We start from the raw sequence: 18,780 nt of genomic DNA, 5'->3' as shown, positions 1-18,780 counted from the left end.
ATACTTTCCCACAGATTACAGTTGCATCATTGTGCAAACTTTTCAAAATCAACACTTAATTTCAAGTTTGAATAGGTTTTTGTGCAGGAATTTTTAAAACAAGGATTCTGTTATAAAAATGAATATTAGGAACATTCAAGACAGAATTGAATTGGAGACGGATTCTCTGCCCAGGAGAAAATGGGATGAGTTTACAAATCCAGTAACGTCACTTCAACAGAAACGACCTCACTTCTACAGTCTGTGTCTTTGCTGCGTTGAGTTTGAACACACAGGAAACAATACTTTTCTGCAACGTTGGAGTGTCAGAAGGTCATCAGAAGGTCACAGTGAACTCTGCACAGGCAGATGTGAACTTGGTGATGAGAGCAGAATGCAAAAAAAAAAAAAGAATAAATTAGTAGATGATAAACCTAAACAGGTGCAAGTAATAAATGATTCTTTGAGTCTATGAATACAGTAAGATGCTAAGTAAAACAAATGCTATAAATGTAATAATTCAATAAGTAAATATGGGGTTATAAAAATGATGACTAATATTTTTCCAACAGATACTTTTTCAGCATCCTATTTCAACTGTTTAATAGTGCAGTAATATTTTCCCAATTATTGGAAAATGCTTTGAAAACTATATTTTCCAAAGTATTTTTCTATTTCTTTTATACATACAGCACAGACCTGCGTTAAAGAGGTTTTGTTTAAGTGTTTTCTTTATTCTAAAATCTGTAAGTACTAATGCCCAGATGTGGTTATTGGCTATAATTCATGGTCAATTATATTTTCCCCCTTAATGAATAAAATTATCACTTATTACATGTCTGTTTGCTCAGGTTCTCTGTCTTTTCCTGAAATGTATTTAATGACCTGAAACAGTGAAGTATGATTTTTTAAAAAAAAAGCAAACAGAAATCTGTACTTTTTTTTAAGCTAAAGTTCAATGTTTTCTAAAACATCAGCATTTTTGACAGCTATACCTCGGATTAAAAAATAATTAGACAGATCAAAAAAAAAAAAGAAATGAGTCTAGCTTTGATGTTCAGCAGCTGCTCCAGGTCGTCACTTTGTAGATCGTAAATTGTCGGGGTTTAGGCTTTATAGTATCAGGTTTCAAGTGCTTGCACTGCATACACAGTGGAACGATTTGCAAATGATTTATTTTGTGCAGCCAGCTGGAATCCCTAACATTCAGAATGTGAACATTTCACGCACTCTGGACACAAAAAAAACTGGGAGAACTAACAGAAATCTGACTCTGTTCTCAGGGGTCGGTGGCTTACGTTCCCCAGCAGGCGTGGATACAAAATGCCACCCTGCGGGACAACATCCTGTTTGGGAAGAGCTTCAACGAGTCCAAATACCGTCGTGTTCTGGATGCCTGCGCCTTGACGCCAGATCTGGAAGTGCTGCCCGGAGGAGACATGACAGAGATCGGAGAAAAGGTAGAAAAGCAACAAAAAAGAAAAAAATATTCCTACCCGCTGAATGTTTCTGCATTCAGGAGGTCTATGTGGTTGGCCAACACATAGCAGTGTGTAGTTGGGAAGTGGAAGGAAGAGGATGCATCATTTTCAAATACTGAAATAAGTTCTGAAAAGTGTGGTGTGAATACTCAACTGAAGGAAGGTCTGGACTTTGACTTGGCCACTCTTCCACTGTAAGCCTTTCTGCGGTGTCCAATGGGTTTTCTTCCTGGATTGTTCTGTTTTGTTAACCCTTCCAGACCAAACTGAGCGCTAATGATCCAGCCACATTTGCAGAACTGTAATTGCGCCACACTTTGCTCTACCTGAAAACAGTTTCTGAAAGGGGAGACGTTGCACTTTCCAGACAATATCGGGTTTCATTCGATATTGTGAAACCCCGCCATAGCAGGGAAAATCTTTACCATATTTATTTAAATTGCGTAAATAACTTGCTAGATATTGAAAGTTTGAGTTGTTATGGATAAATGGGCAAATATATTTACTCATATGACTTTCATAAAGAACTGCGTACAATTAAAAAAAGCAAAAATATCCAGGCAGATTTGAAACTTGGGTCATGAAGGGTTAAACTATTTCAGATTTGCTGCTTTCCCACACCATGATGCTGCCACCACCATGTGTTCAAGGTTATGCGTGTTGGCCGAAACATTCATTTTTTCCTATGTAACTTGAAGCAAACTGAAAAGAGGGACGTCTTATGGCTTCGTACGATAGCGTTTCTCTTTAAACTCTTCAATAAACATCTATTAATTAAATAATGTTTTAAGAGAAATGGTCACATTGGGTTTTATTTAGAAGAGCAAAGGTTTCTGAATACTTCTAATCTGAGTGAGGTATTTAAGAAAAAGAGTTAAAATTTTCATACCAATAGCATCACAATTTTCATTACACTTCGTAAAATCCCACATGCATGAACACATTTCCAGCACTTCCTTAGAGGAAGTCTTGTGTTCTTAATCTAAAATGTTTTGTTTTTAATTTTTTGTTTTCTGATTTGATGACATATAAAACAGAAAAAAAAAACATCTTTGACAGAAGATGACGCCATCCTGTCTCTCTGCAGGGCATCAACCTCTCTGGCGGTCAGAGGCAGAGGGTCAGCCTGGCTCGAGCTCTGTACAGCGACGCTGAGGTCTACCTCCTGGACGACCCGCTGTCCGCCGTGGACGCCCACGTGTCCAAGCACATCTTCGACAACCTCATCGGCCCTGAGGGCATGTTGAAAGGCAAGGTGAGGAAACTCTCAGGTACAGAAACCACCGCAGCGTTTGGGAGAGGAAGTTGGATCCTATCGCTCTCCCAGTGAGGAAGCCGTATCGGCTTTTATCAGTAAATGACTCATTCTGTGTCGTAAACAAAATCCTTAGCCTTTGATAAGAGCCTGTTTTCTCTGATGGGAATCTGTGTGGAAAACTTCTCTGAACTTGGGTTTGGAATAAAAGGTGTGTCCGTTGGGGTTTCTTTTATTGGTATTGATTCATTTCCTTTGTTTGTTTCCAAGACTCGCGTCCTGGTGACGCACGGCATCAGCTTCCTGCCGCAGGTGGACAACATTGTGGTGATGGTGGAAGGCCGGGTGTCGGAGATGGGCTCCTACCAGGAGCTGCTCAAGCAGAACGGGGCCTTCGCGGAGTTTCTCAGGAACTACGCTCTGGAAGACATCGTGGAGGAAGACGAGGCCACCGGTTGAGCAACACTTTCTCTGTCTTCCCATCAAACCCTTCTGACTTTAACGGCTGAGTTTGCTGGTTTCACGCTGTCTCTTTCTGTTTGCCCAGATGAGTTAATAGACGACGAGTTGTTCCCCGACGACGTCCTTAGCAACCACCACACGGACATGGTGGACAACGAACCTACAGTTAATGAGGCAAAGAAAAATTTTATGAGGTGTGAGAAATTAGAAGTAGTAAAGCCTCCATAACCGCATCCTACTGGAATCAGACAGCCTTTCTGTTTTTATGTCCACTGACTTAAATCCGTTGGCCGCTCTCTGGTTTTCAGACAGATCAGCATCCTGTCAGGAGACAGCGAGAACTTCCGGTGCCGCTCAGTCAGGAGACAGAGCCAGAAGAAGCACCAAGAGGCTCAGGAGAAGAAGAAACCCCAGGAGGTCCAGAAACTCATCCAGGCAGAGACGGCAGAAACGGGCCGGGTCAGTTGAGAACATTTTGTTCTGGGTTTTTTTCTAGTTTTGGACTGCATCAATTCTTTTAAAGTGAAAGTTTTTCTTTCAAAGTCACTAATATTTTACTTCAAAAACAAATCTGTTGCTGTAGATTTTTTTAAAGCAATTTGGTCATTGGCTTTTGTTTCTGTACTTTTCTGTATAAAACGCTGGTTAATTAAAAAATGAATAGCAGGTTCAGATGTTTCGCCCTTTACATTAGAGATATCCCTGATCCCTGAAGTTCCTAACTTCATGTCTAACTCACCCCATCAGGCAGTTCAATGCAATTTACTTGATCAGTCTGTATAGATGTTTGCCTTTATCCAGGTATCGCTTGTAATGATTTACAAGTCAACAAGTTCCTATAAAAACAGTTTTTTAGCCTTCATGATGACCATACCTGTTCTCTGCTCTGTGAGCCAGACAGCTGTAGGGAAAAGCTGAGCAGAGAGCAGCTGAAACACTAGTCACTAAATGTTATGACATTCAAAGCGTAGTACTAAATTTATGAAGCACAATAATGTTTTCTCTTCAAATTTTTAACAAGGACGTCATTAAAATATAACAAGCCAAATAACTAAATCTTTAAAAAAAAAAAGGAAAAGAAAACATGCTAACATTTAGCTAGCTAGTTAAATACTTTTTTTTTCTCGCAGGACTTTTCTTTCAGGCAAAAGTTTGAGTTGCTTGCAGACATCTTTATTGCATCCTGTGACTCGAGGAAGTTGCCCCCACCGGTGACAAGCTGCTAATTTACTCTTGTTACGTAGCTGGACAGCTAGCTAAGTTTTTTTGCGTCTATTATGGGGAAGTTCAAATTTATCGCCAGTTTGCTGGACAACATTCGTCTTCTGTCGCCATCCCATACAAGGATGAACTACGGGGGTAACGACTGTAGAGAGCATCAGAAAATATAGAAAATATGACACTTCTGTACAATTCCTTACCGATACAGGTCTTAAATTTTTTTCATAATGGTCTTAAAAGGTCTTAAACTTGAATTGGTTAAACCTGCTGATAAAACCATCCTGCTGCTGACATTTGTGAATTTGACACAGGTAAAATCCAAAGTGTTCCTGGAGTACGCGAAGGCAGTGGGACTAGTGCTGTCGGTCATCATTTGCTTGCTCTATGGCTGCCAGAGCGCCGCCGCCATCGGCGCCAACATCTGGCTCAGCCAGTGGACCAGTGACTCGTTGACGAATCAGACCAAGGAAAACGTTAACATGAGGGTGGGGGTGTACGCAGCACTGGGCATTACACAAGGTAAGAAACCAGACACCGACTATCGAAGCATCTTTTAAAAAGTTAAACTTGTCTTTTCTCATTATTTGTCTTGAAATTGAGCATAGACACTTTGAGTTCATGCTACGGCTTGTCACTTCCACCCACACAGCTTCTTGGTGCTGGAAAATTAATCTGATATGGTTTGATTTGCAGGTAGTTTGTTGTTTTTCTTGTGCAGAGAGATTTCATTATGCTTGACAGAAAGCAGTTTTTGCACGGAGGAGGCTGTGGATCTGAAGTCTGGTGTTTGCCGCACCTCCTCTCCTAGCGACCTGCCAGTGTCTCCACCTTGCACCTTCATTTCTTCTCCCTCTCCTGTGGTTCAACCCCCTCCCAGGTATCCTGGTCATGATCTCTTCCTTCACTCTAGCCATGGGGAACATTGGCGCAGCCAAGAAGCTGCACGCTAACCTGCTCGACAACAAACTTCACACACCCCAGTCTTTCTTTGACACCACACCCATAGGACGCATCATCAACCGCTTCTCCAAGGACATCTACGTGATCGACGAGGCGCTGCCGTCCACCGTGCTCATGTTCCTCGGGACCTTCTTCGTTTCCCTCTCCACCATGATCGTTATCATTAGCAGCACGCCCATTTTCGCCGTCGTCATTGCCCCCCTGGCTTTCATTTACGTCTTTGTCCAGGTACTCTAGGGCAGGCGATCCTCCGTCTGCTGTGCCGTAAAAGCGTTCTGTCCTCCTCTTCGCTCATGTCTGACTCTTCTTCCTCCTCCTGGAGTGGCATGCGGCCTGCATGTTTGGTGCAGCAAATCTCTTAACCTTCCAGTTACGGCTTTTGTTTCCCTTAGCATGTGATGTCGATGATGAGCGCCTCATGCTGCTGCTGATTTTACTCCTCTTTGCTGCTGGATTTACTTTGCTCTCTCCCTGCAGCCAATACACTTCTGTCCAGCCTACAGCGTGCTGCCATACACCCTTCACATGCACACACACACACACGCACACAACACACACATATCTCATAATCCTTCTAAGGAAGGGGTGGGCAATCCTGGTCCTCGAGGGCCGATGTCCTGCAACTCTTAGACGTCTCCCTCGTCCAACACACTTGAATCCAACAGCTGAATCTTCTCCTCAGTGCAGTCAAGTTCTCAAGAGCCTTGCTAACGACCTCATTGTTTGACTCAGGTGTGTTGAAGTAGAGATACATCTAAAAGTTGCAGGAGTCTGGCCCTCGAGGCCTGGAGTTGCCCACTCCTGTTCTAAGGGTAAAAGACATTGTCAAAGTAGTAGAAATTGTCCTAAATAGCTCATTACTGCCCTCTAGTGGATCCATGATGATGCATCTCACCCTAATTTAAAGTAGGCCGCTCTTTCTACTCTTAGGGTGTCCAGGTTGGTTATCACTGCTGCATCAGTGATATTCTCACGATCTCTACAATGTTGTGCAATGTTTAGGTTATCGCCATGGAAACCTAGAGCATCTTAGATCTCCCGTGGCGTAATAACAGCTGCTCCGGGTTGATAAGAGTTCCTCTCATTTCCCTCCTTTCAGACCACAGTGCATCAATGTTTTGAAAGATTTTGTAAGCGGTTTCATTTTTAGACAAGGCCAGCCACATTTTAAAGATTTGTTTTGATTGGAAACAATGAAGGATTCCCATGTTTACATAGGCTTGTTGTGCACACTATCAGAGTTCACTTTTTTTTTTTCTTAAATCAATATAAACACAACAAAAACACACAATAAGTGCCGTACTGCTTTGGATTTTACAATGGTTTGCAAACGTTTTCATAAGCCTTAAATTTTTCACATTTTGTGCCATTAAATTTCAATGTGTTTATTTTAAAGTTTTAGGTAGTTTCACATAGTTGTGCTACTTTAATAATTGTGCTACTTGGTTAGATAAAAGTATATTAAGTATTAAACTGGCCCAGTTAAAGTCCAGACGCCGTATATCCAGTCTGTCAGTTTTCAGATTCTTGTGTAAAAAAAAAAAGTTTATCAATTTTATTCTACTTCCCAAATATTTTGTACTTTATGCTAATGATAAAAAAATCCTAATAAAAAAAGTTACTTTGTAATATAACAAGATATACAACATTTTAAGAAGGATGTATACTAAAGCATTGTATTTCATTGCATACGCTATGAATCTATGAATTTTAGGTGTACACATTTTAATTTGTTTTAGGGTCAATGTCAATTCCTAGTAGTTTATATTTTTATAAATTGGGGTTCTGTGGAGAGCTTTTAACCAGTCAATATGTTACCTGCAGTATACAGCTGCCTGGATGGCATCAATTTCTTTCTCAGAGTTATTTGTAAGTTTTTGTAAGGTGGATTATAAAGTGTTTCTGCTTCAGTTAACCACTGCCTGCACTCATCACTTTATTCACAATCAACAAGCCAAACTGATTTACTGAAGCAGCTGATATTCTTAGTCACAATGTTTTTCTGCAGGCACAGAAAATCCCTCAGAACGGTGAAGAATGCCACTTTTCCACAGAGCAAAACGTCCTGTGCCAAATGAAAAATAAAAATACAGATTTAACTTTTTTTTTTCCCCTCACTTCATCAGGTGTTAATAGTTTTCTGTTGATCTGAGAAAGTTGAACTTGTTGTGTACGACAGACAGTCGGAGCAGATCCTTAATTATTTAACACAGGTGTTGTTGTGTTGTCCTCCCCCTTCTCGCAGGTGTGCTCATTTTGGTTAACTGCCTCTTGTGCCGGGCCTACTGTATGCTGCGGGCGGCCAAGCTCACACACCGCAACATGCTGCAGGGGGTCCTGCGAGCCCCGCAGGCCTTCTTCGAGAGCACCCCGACTGGGCGGTTACTGAACCGCTTCAGCAAAGACGTGGATGCTATAGACTCCCACATCCCCGATAATATTGACATATGGATGCGCACTTTCTGGTACACACTGAATGTGCTGCTCATATGCTCTGCCCTCACCCCAATGTTCCTCATAGTCATAGCCCCGTTAATGGTGTTCTATTGGTGGGTTCAGGTAAATAGGAAACAAGTGTGCTAACTCATGAATACAACATGCATGGATGTGAGTGTTGCCGAGCGAGTGTGGTGTTTATAGACTGCTGTATGTGTTTGAGGCAGTAATCGTTGCCGCCGTAGTGTTTTAGATCGGCTGTGGTTTGATTTGTTTCTGCTAGTTTGTAGTAGTACCAGCTTCACGTGTAGTAGCTTCGAAGGTTAGAGCGGGAGCGCGTTAGCTAGTAGCAGAATTAGCTGGGCTGTTTACGTCAACAAATCGTATTTGATGTGCAGCAAAACATTAGCTGAAGAATCTGAAATTTTGGATTTAAATTTGAATTTCGCTACAGTGAATTCTTTGAGGCAGGGTTTTATTTATGGCACAAATAAATTTGTTGATCCCCTTTAAAGGCTAACATCAAAGGTCTATTATTGCCATCATACTAATAGCTTTTCTTTTTCAACTGTGGCGTTGTACACACGTATAAAAACAAGTAACTCATTTAATGACATTTAAGAATATATCGTACACACTTGATTGGTTTCAGAAAAGTTTTCATCCGCATGAACTCGCACAGATCCGCTCCTGAGCGTTGTTTTAAACATGCCAAACCCGCAGGGGGCAGTGTAGAGCAAAGCTAAAACCTTTGACAGCCAATCAGATTGCTTCAAAACTACCACAGCTTACTGTTGGGATTTAAACGAGGCGCCAGGAGGTTCGTTTGTGTAAACAGATGTGTAGGTTTTACAAGTTCTATTTTTAAGTAGCGTATTAGAATATAAAGTTAGTAAAACACAAGAAAATGTTAATTGGGAATCATGTCAAAGTAAGTCTGTGGATTTATTACTGGATTTTTTTTTTTTTTTAATCACCGTAATGCACGGGACTAAGTCTAAGTTTTTCTTTGCTCACACTTAAACAGTTTTTTTGTTAAATCTCCGCTCTGGTCATAGTTTTTATAAATAATTGTTTTTATTAAATATTAAACAGCGTTTTCGTGTGGATGAAATGTAGATTAGGCCTAAGTTTGAGCTTACCTTAGTTGTATTTATTTTTGATGACAAAAATAAATACAAAACAAAAAAACAAAATAAACACACAATAAGTGCCGTACATAGCTTCCTGAGGTTTGAAACACCCAACTATAGAGTATCAAGTTTAACACAATGGAGACCCAGAAAAGTGGTAATATAAAAAACTCCACTTTAAAACGCAAATAATTGTATGGTCATTTGTCCAGTAAGGAGGAGGAAGCCGGGAGAAATGTTGTTTGAGAAAAGTAGAGTAATTCTTTCTGGACAGGAAGTTGAAACCATTCTGGTAAACCCAATCTGTCTAATTTCCCATAAGCGAATGACCATTTTTGAGTAAATTTGTGATTCAGAAGACTATAAATACACTGTTTCTGCCAGTGATGCAGCATTGTCTATTTTCTGCCATCATTAGCAAGACATCCGGTTCTAATGAATGGCAACAGCTGAAAGTTCCTCTGTTGTATACACAGATTACTTGGGAGGCTTTGCCTGCTAAAGTGATGTAGCTGCAAAAAGATTATTCGAAGGACACTTTCTGACATTCCAATCAAAATCTAAAACATAGGACAACATAAAAGGCAGAAATCATAGTGTAACATTAGATTTTCTTACCAGAGAAACTTTATGCTCACAGACAAAACTTGTGGTATGATTTCTGAGAGCTTCTACAAGTTTTGATTAGTTAAGTGTATGGATGGACCGATATTAACATTTGGGCTTGTATTGATATTCAATATTGATATTGCTGCTAAAACTGATAACCAATATTTACATATATTGTATATATTTCTCTACACTTTCAACCCAGCAGCATTGCTTCTCTGCTTCACTTAAATACCTCACAATCTTGAAGATATGACAATATTTACCCATATCACTGTTTCCAGAGACTAATTTAAACGTTAGCTTGGCAATTATCTTAGAAGTTACACATCTTCTTTTCGCAATATTTGTTGTAATATAATTCGTCTGGCTAAATATTATTTAAAAATTTCCACAAAGTGACTAAAGTAGCCTACCGAGTCATTGTTGTTGATGTCTAAAAAGAACTACATTCTGTGTGTGGAACATTTATCCTCGCAGTAATCACGTTTTTACTGAGCGATTTTCAAATAAAAAATGAATACTGTAAAAAAAAATCAGCTGCTACTTAGTGCTTTGTACAACTGTTTGAAACTGCTGGTTACTAACCAAGGGATTTGAGCTCCTTGAGGCATCATATTGACAATCAGAAGGAGAACTGGGCATAAGTGGTTCATGGGGCTTGGTTTAGGAACATTTAAGAGTGACTTGCAGAAGTGTTTATGCTCCTTTTGTTATTTTGATATTTTACCAGCACAAACTTTAGTCTGTTTTTTGGGGATTTTATTTGACAGACCAACAGAAAGTACAACAAAATGGAAACGCGTTCAAATCTGCTGAATCAAAAGTTGACTTTTTTGAGCTTTACATCAAGTGATAATGTTATTCCCTCATCAAAAACATACCTGAGTGTTGATTGATTCTTTCATGCCTGTTTGAGAAATCTTTTGACCATCTGGCAACCATTCAGCTATGCAAAATGCTTGGTCAGATCTAGCACTGCCTTCAGGGCGCAGCTCCTCCTCCGAGCTGCAGCTTCCAAGCTTTCAAGCTTCTGACTCACAGAGCATCCCTCCCTGCTACTTCCCAGTCAGCTCCTTCAGACTAGCCAGCAGCAATTAGCAAACACCTGCAGAGCTCATCATACGAGCTACTTCTCAGAGCAACGCTGGTAAAAACTTTAATGTTGTGATAGTTTCCTGAAGGGCGGAGTTTCTAAAAGAACAGGAGTTTTTAAAGAGACAGATTCCCAGTTTTAAGGCATTAAACTACATGGTAATTTTGTTTAAGTTATATGTGTGTTTTTATGGCATTTTCTTAACAACTGAAGTTAACATAGTTACTTGATTATGCTAAAAAAAAAGTGGCACTAAATGCTTAGATTTGCTGTATTCAGACATTTATTTGTTTGTTTCATTTGTGCTGGTGTCAGACTAAAAGGCCTGAATGTAAATATATGCCACACTTTACAGATTTTCATCAGTGGGGGGAACAAAAAAAATCTTTGGAAATCAAATTTCATGCCCTACTTGTTGGTCTGCGACATAAAATCCCTACGATTCATTCAAGTTTGTGGCTGTGAGGAAACAAAACGTGAAGAATGCCGAGGGTTCAGAACACTTTTGCAAAGCGCTGCCTGTCTGGGATCAAAACCAGCACATCAGTATTTACGCGCCAGGCTTCAGAGTTGGTGGTTATCAAAGGAAGACTCTGTGTGTGTTCATGCTGTGATTCTACCTGGACCTCCAAATGAGCAAAGTCTGTAATAACAGGGTAATTTCTGTCCTGCTGCTTTTTCATAACATCCACCCTGCATGGTCTGCTCTTTGCTGCATGACTCTTTGTTTCTTCTTCTGTTTTGTTTTGTTTTTTACTCCCTCTTTCCCTGAACTGATCTGGGAAACAAACTGAGGAAATACTGTCAATACTAAAGGCTTGTAGGCTCCTAACACTTTATAATGAATCCTCTTTACAAGACTATAAATGTGATTTTTTTTTTAAGACAATATACTGCATCTGTAATGAAAAACAAAACACCAGCAGCTCCACTCCACTGGTGCTGAGTTGTTGTTGCAACATTACTATCCAGCAGCGCACCGGCGAATTAATTAAAGTGTTTACATGTCGCAGCACAGAGAGCGTACAGCATTCCTGAGGTCAGCGTGCTGCTTACGAGCTGATGGCGATTGGCAAATGATCAAATCTGAAACCCGGAATATCAAATAACTCTGCAGGTGTTTTGTTCTTTTTTTTTTTTAGCTGCTTTTATTATTATTACTATTTGTGCGCATGTTTGTGTGTGTGTGTACGTGTGTGTGTTTGAACTCATCTTTGTGCATTTTTGTCTTTCTGTAATTTCTGAACACGTGCGAGGGCCTCGTCAGGTTGTAACGCCATGTTTGTCTCTCTCCATCCTCGACGCCTGTAGAGATTTTACGTTGCCACGTCACGGCAGCTTAAGCGCCTGGAATCGGTCAGCCGCTCTCCCATATACTCCCATTTCTCTGAGACCATCACCGGCTCCAGCGTAATCCGAGCCTACGGCAGACACACTGCCTTTGTCCTGATGAGCGATATGAAGGTGGACGAGAACCAAAAGAGTTACTACCCTGGTATCGTGTCCAACAGGTAAGTCTCCCTCCGGTTTAAGTCAGGAAACACTAACTGCCTTGGTCTATGAGGAAACGCTTGTAGAAAATGTAAATATTTGACCGAGCAACTTTAGCAGAGTGAAATCATGGCGGTTTAATCCCAACACTAAACTAGAGCAAGGTTTCTGTTTTTACACTGTATTACCAAAGTTATTTGCTTGTCTATCTTTGAATAGATATGAATTCATTCAACATTTTCTTTTTAATTTATAGGGTTTAATATGAAGTAGGGCTGAAATTATTAATCGTATAAATCGCGACTAATTTAGACATTGATTAATCGTTTAGCAATTCATTTAAGACAGGTCAGGACACCGTGTCTGTTTGTAAAAGTTCCCCTGCAAATAGTTCCCATTTGCAGGGGAACTATATTCCCCTGCAAATGGGGAATATAGTTTAAGAAATCCAAAAACTGGCTTATATTCTTAGATTGATTCAACTTTACAATTTGTATTAATGTAAAAAAAAAACAAAAAAACTTTGAGGCTTTGGGTGCAACCAACCCAGATCCACTAATGTCTGACTTCACAGAACCGTTTTTGCCTGTCTTCATTCCCACTGTTTGCTCAGCCTCTGATTCACAAAGCAAATAGTAATTATTAGTAAAGAAAATAAAGTGGGAATTAACAACTTGGACACTTGCAAAATAGTTTGCGTTTCTGGCACCAAATTCCAAACATGTTAACATTTCCAAAACCCAGTCAGTGGAAACATTGATGTCTGTAAAGTTATTTTACTATTTAGAAATTGTTTAGAAATGTACAGTCATGTTGTATCATGTAAATGAGAGAAAGAATCAAAGTTCTGTTTAAGGTCATCTGTTTTCAAGTGCCAACAAGATGCAAGACAACAATCATTTCTACTCGATGTAATTATTTCTTATAACCATCTCGATGACGAAACGTTTCATTTCCTCTCAGNGCTGTATTCAGACATTTATTTGTTTGTTTCATTTGTGCTGGTGTCAGACTAAAAGGCCTGAATGTAAATATATGCCACACTTTACAGATTTTCATCAGTGGGGGGGAACAAAGAAAATCTTTGGAAATCAAATTTCATGCCCTACTTGTTGGTCTGCGACATAAAATCCCTACGATTCATTCAAGTTTGTGGCTGTGAGGAAACAAAACGTGAAGAATGCCGAGGGTTCGGAACACTTTTGCAAAGCGCTGCCTGTCTGGGATCAAAACCAGCACATCAGTATTTACGCGCCAGGCTTCAGAGTTGGTGGTTATCGAAGGAAGACTCTGTGTGTGTTCATGCTGTGATTCTACCTGGACCTCCAAATGAGCAAAGTCGGTAATAACAGGGTAATTTCTGTCCTGCTGCTTTTTCATAACATCCACCCTGCATGGTCTGCTCTTTGCTGCATGACTCTTTGTTTCTTCTTCTGTTTTGTTTTGTTTTTTACCCCCTCCTTCCCTGAACTGATCTGGGAAACAAACTGAGGAAATACTGTCAATACTAAAGGCTTGTAGGCTCCTAACACTTTATAATGAATCCTCTTTACAAGACTATAAATGTGATTTTTTTTTTAAGACAATATACTGCATCTGTAATGAAAAACAAAACACCAGCAGCTCCACTCCACTGGTGCTGAGTTGTTGTTGCAACATTACTATCCAGCAGCGCACCGGCGAATTAATTAAAGTGTTTACATGTCGCAGCACAGAGAGCGTACAGCATTCCTGAGGTCAGCGTGCTGCTTACGAGCTGATGGCGATTGGCAAATGATCAAATCTGAAACCCGGAATATCAAATAACTCTGCAGGTGTTTTGTTCTTTTTTTTTTTTTAGCTGCTTTTATTATTATTACTATTTGTGCGCATGTTTGTGTGTGTGTGTACGTGTGTGTGTTTGAACTCATCTTTGTGCATTTTTGTCTTTCTGTAATTTCTGAACACGTGCGAGGGCCTCGTCAGGTTGTAACGCCATGTTTGTCTCTCTCCATCCTCGACGCCTGTAGAGATTTTACGTTGCCACGTCACGGCAGCTTAAGCGCCTGGAATCGGTCAGCCGCTCTCCCATATACTCCCATTTCTCTGAGACCATCACCGGCTCCAGCGTAATCCGAGCCTACGGCAGACACACTGCCTTTGTCCTGATGAGCGATATGAAGGTGGACGAGAACCAAAAGAGTTACTACCCTGGTATCGTGTCCAACAGGTAAGTCTCCCTCCGGTTTAAGTCGGGAAACACCAACTGCCTTGGTCTATGAAGAAACGCTTGTAGAAAATGTAAATATTTGACCGAGCAACTTTAGCAGAGTGAAATCATTTCGGTTTAATCCCAACACTAAACTAGAGCAAGGTTTCTGTTTTTACACTATATTTCTAAAGTTATTTGCTTGCCTATCTTTGAATAGATATGAATTCATTCAACGTTTTCTTTTTAATTTATAGGGTTTAATATGAAGTAGGGCTGAAATGATTAATCGTATAAATCGCGACTAATTTAGACATCGATTAATCGTTTAGCAATTCATTTAAGACAGGTCAGGACACCGTGTCTGTTTGTAAAAGTTCCCCTGCAAATAGTTCCCATTTGCAGGGGAACTATATTCCCCTGCAAATGGGGAATATAGTTTAAGAAATCCAAAAACTGGCTTATATTCTTAGATTGATTCAACTTTACAATTTGTATTAATGTAAAAAAAAAACAAAAAAACTTTGAGGCTTTGGGTGCAACCAACCCAGATCCACTAATGTCTGACTTCACAGAACCGTTTTTGCCTGTCTTCATTCCCACTGTTTGCTCAGCCTCTGATTCACAAAGCAAATAGTAATTATTAGTAAAGAAAATAAAATGGGAATTAACAACTTGGACACTTGCAAAATAGTTTGAGTTTCTGGCACCAAATTCCAAACATGTTAACATTTCCAAAACCCAGTCAGTGGAAACATTGATGGTCTGTAAAGTTATTTTACTATTTAGAAATTGTTTAGAAATGTACAGTCATGTTGTATCATGTAAATGAGAAAAATAATCAAAGTTCTGTTTAAGGTCATCTGTTTTCAAGTGCCAACAAGATGCAAGACAACAATCATTTCTACTCGATGTAATTATTTCTTATAACCATCTCGATGACGAAACGTTTCATTTCCTCTCAGCGCACCGACCATCACCTCTCTGGCCACACCAGTTAGACTATTGTTATCTTTTCACCCTGACACAGAGTCTTTGCATAATGCCAGTATAAAGTGGGACGGTTTCTAACTGGACGCCCGTTGTCACGCAGGTGGCTGGGAGTTCGTATCGAGTTCATCGGGAACTGCATCGTGTTGTTTGCCGCTCTCTTCGCTGTGCTGGGAAAGGCAACCCTGAGCCCTGGCCTTGTGGGTCTGTCCGTGTCATACGCGCTCCAGGTGATGTAACTCTTGCTATTTGAGCAACTTTTTACTGTATGTGCTGCACTTGCAGAGCCTTTTCCACTCCAAATTTGTGTGTTTTGATTTATTTTTAAGCGAGAGACCAACACACAGAGGAGCATCATTGGGGAGTGGGTGGAAAAGGTTTACAAAAAATATCTATGTATGAAATGTGTGACATGTTCCCTTTACTTTAATGCCTATAAATAAAATCCAGAACAAGCAGGTGTCTTCAGAAGTTAATTAGTGAACTGAAAGTTATGGCAGAGAGGCAGGAGGAAAGTTATTGTTAAAAGAAATCAAGTCCTGATCAGAGATATGAGTTTTTGTCCACAATTGGAGGAAAACATCCCCCTAAGCACAGCGGCTCTATGCTGAAACGTGGTGGTGGCAGTGTCATGCTGTGGTGATGCTTTTCTTCAACTGCCAAGGCCTGATTTAGAAGAATAAGGGCCTCTTTCCTGGAGCCACTTCTGGTGACCTATGCCCTCGAAAAAATATATTTTATTCATGGAAGGTGGCAACAAGTTGGTCCCAAAAAGACGTGCCATAATTTCATCATTATATTTGAAGATATTTTAGTGTTAAATTAATTAAAATCCAACGATGTTTTTAAAATTACAACCAGTGAACTGAGCCCAAGCAGTGGGATGTTTGTGCCCAAAAAAAATAACAACTTTTTTTTGGTCGCCCCCTCAAAAGTGGGAGCCTGTTCTGCTGCACCAGTAAAGCCCAGTCAGCAGGGATCTTGGTCAGTAGATTTCACCATGTGGCCTTGAGCGACTTTTAAAACCGGGATTATTCGAACAGGTGACCATGTCTCTGAACTGGATGGTGCGGATGACTTCCGACCTGGAGAACAACATAGTAGCGGTGGAGAGAGTGAAAGAATACTCCGAAACCAAGACCGAGGTATGTGGAGCATCCTCAGTTTAAACAATTAATCAGATTAATTGATTATTGGAATAATCGTCTACTTATTTGTGCAACAATAATCATTAAGTGGAGTATAAAGAATCTTAAGTAGCCATTTGCTGAAAGAACTACACAGTTCGGAGCAGTAATTAGGCCAAAACTGTTAAAAAATATATATATAAAAACTTTTTGCATTAAAGATGAAAAACCATCTTTGTCTGTAAATATATTCTCTAATGGAATGCTGTTATTGCATTTTAGGCAATATGATTATTTTTGTTATCTGAAAAGGGAATTTTGTTCTTATGTTTTTCTAATAATACATAAAATAAGCTGCAGAATTTACCACATTTTTTTATGAAATTAATCGATTAATTGTCAGAGTAATTGCTACGAAAATAATCATTAGCTGCATCATTTTATTTTTAAAATGTTTTTAGAAGCAATGCTTGTTTCTCATGTTCCACAGAAGCTCATGCAGGGCTGAGCATGTGTTTGCTTTTAAATCAGTGATGCCGTCCGCCCTCTCACACGCACGCACGCACGCACACACACACACACACACCTCCAGACCGACTCCATGCTAGAATGAAAAACGCAGGAATTCAGCCACATTTCATAAAGCTGCTGTGCTGCTCAGCTCGAGCTGCGCGGCTCCTATAAACCGTAACTAGATCCAGAAATGTTACATTACCTGCTTCCAACAAGCCCCCCGCCTGCTGCCCAACACAAACACTGCGTTTTGTACACGCTGTACTTTAGCAGCACGGCTCCCTCCGTTCACTAGCTGCTCTACGCCTGATGAAATACTTTGGTTTAAAAGCAAAATACAAAAAAAAAAAAAAAAAAAGAAAATGTCCCTTCTGACCTTCTGATAAAAGTTACCAGAAAGTGTTCCTGTCAGAAAAAGGTGTGTTCTCTCTTCTAGGCCCCATGGGAGGTGGAGGAGAAGAAGCCCCCTCCGGAGTGGCCCACGCAGGGCAACGTGGAGTTCAACGAGTACAGTGTTCGGTACCGCGAGGGTCTGGACCTCGTCCTGAGGAACATCACGCTCAGCGTTAAGGGAGGAGAGAAGGTAGCGACAATATTATTTTTATTTTTTAAATTAATATGGATTTTTAATCAGGCACGGAAAAGGTGACCACCCGGTTTGATCCTGAGCAGATCGGCATCGTGGGTCGCACCGGAGCTGGGAAGTCCTCCATGACGCTCTGCCTCTTCCGACTGCTGGAAGCCGCTGGAGGGGAGATCACCATTGACGGCGTGAAGATATCGGAGATCGGCCTGCATGACTTGAGGTCCAAACTCACCATCATTCCTCAGGTACAAACCCCGTCACTACGCCGCAGGCACACCAGCCGTGTTTCTGTCACCGGTTTTTGATGCATTTTTTGAAGTATTGGGAGGAAATGGGGTTTCCTCCACCATGTTTTTGTGTTGAAGATGTTAAAAGCTACAAAGATGTAGAGGTGCGTGAGCAGGCATCATAATTTGGAAATGTGTGTGAGGCCAACGGGCAGATGCAGGGGCAGGAAAGCGTCAACTATAAACTTAGATGAATCTGTCTTTACTGCCACTGTTACTGGTCTCTAAAACTTTATTTAAAATAAACAAACAACGCTCAGCCTGGTCGGGTGGCAAATAAAGCCTGGTGGCCCGCCAGGCTTATAGTCCACTTGGGGAAAAGGTTGATGGAAAAAAACATTTTAAATTTCGCAAAAATGTTTTAAAGCCCTGTTGAGGTGGTTTTTGGAGTTTGTGAAAAGGTGTTAATGCGCTAAAGGGGAGATGGAAACACATTTACCAAATAAGTTCTGACGTAGCGAACTCTCCCATCCACTGGTAGGTCTGTGCACTCACAGACATTTGATTACGCACAAGCGGCTGCCCAATTCATGTTCATCTTCATAATTTAAGTGCGAGTTACATGTATGGATCTGGGTGACCTCCGATTGTATAGTGCGGATTGTCTGTTCAGCTTGTTAAATACTAATTAAAGCAAATGATATGCAATTTAACTGAGTAGGTCATTATTATTTTAAAAAGTGACAGGTAAAAATAGAATATGACAGATTTGTTTTTATCTGGTAAAATGATGGACAAGAGGAAAGTTTAGGATAACCTCTGGTGGGTTTGAGCCTTACTAGAGGCACGAAACTCTGAAAATTTGAGTTTCTTCCTAGGCATGAGTAACAACATCTGGCAACGGTACACTTTAATCCTGGTTGGTCCACTTAAAGCTAGAGATGCTCCGATCTCATATTCATATCGCTCACGATATTGATAAAAACTCTAGACTGGGTATCAGCGCCCGTGTGTAAGAGCCGATCT

At 40.4% G+C, this 18,780-nt stretch overlaps 1 protein-coding gene across 1 annotated transcript in view; it reads left to right on the top strand.

Annotated features, from left to right (window-relative positions):
• The window catches only part of abcc3 (ATP-binding cassette, sub-family C (CFTR/MRP), member 3), a 43,522-nt gene that overhangs the window by 20,764 nt on the left and 3,978 nt on the right, over window positions 1-18,780 (top strand). Inside the window, exons 16-27 of the mRNA XM_007561180.2 lie at window positions 1,263-1,439; window positions 2,548-2,715; window positions 2,986-3,169; window positions 3,263-3,371; window positions 3,486-3,636; window positions 4,710-4,917; window positions 7,604-7,917; window positions 11,944-12,143; window positions 15,405-15,531; window positions 16,345-16,446; window positions 17,378-17,524; window positions 17,614-17,772. Of these exons, the coding sequence (XP_007561242.1) occupies window positions 1,263-1,439; window positions 2,548-2,715; window positions 2,986-3,169; window positions 3,263-3,371; window positions 3,486-3,636; window positions 4,710-4,917; window positions 7,604-7,917; window positions 11,944-12,143; window positions 15,405-15,531; window positions 16,345-16,446; window positions 17,378-17,524; window positions 17,614-17,772 (2,046 nt within the window). The remainder of the gene's footprint in view (window positions 1-1,262; window positions 1,440-2,547; window positions 2,716-2,985; window positions 3,170-3,262; window positions 3,372-3,485; window positions 3,637-4,709; window positions 4,918-7,603; window positions 7,918-11,943; window positions 12,144-15,404; window positions 15,532-16,344; window positions 16,447-17,377; window positions 17,525-17,613; window positions 17,773-18,780) is intronic.

Source organism: Poecilia formosa, unplaced genomic scaffold (assembly GCF_000485575.1).
Source record: "Poecilia formosa unplaced genomic scaffold, Poecilia_formosa-5.1.2 Scaffold4, whole genome shotgun sequence".
NCBI classification, from domain to species: Eukaryota; Metazoa; Chordata; class Actinopteri; order Cyprinodontiformes; family Poeciliidae; genus Poecilia; species Poecilia formosa.
Note: the sequence above shows the minus strand (reverse complement) of the source record. Positions and strands in the feature narration are given on the sequence as shown.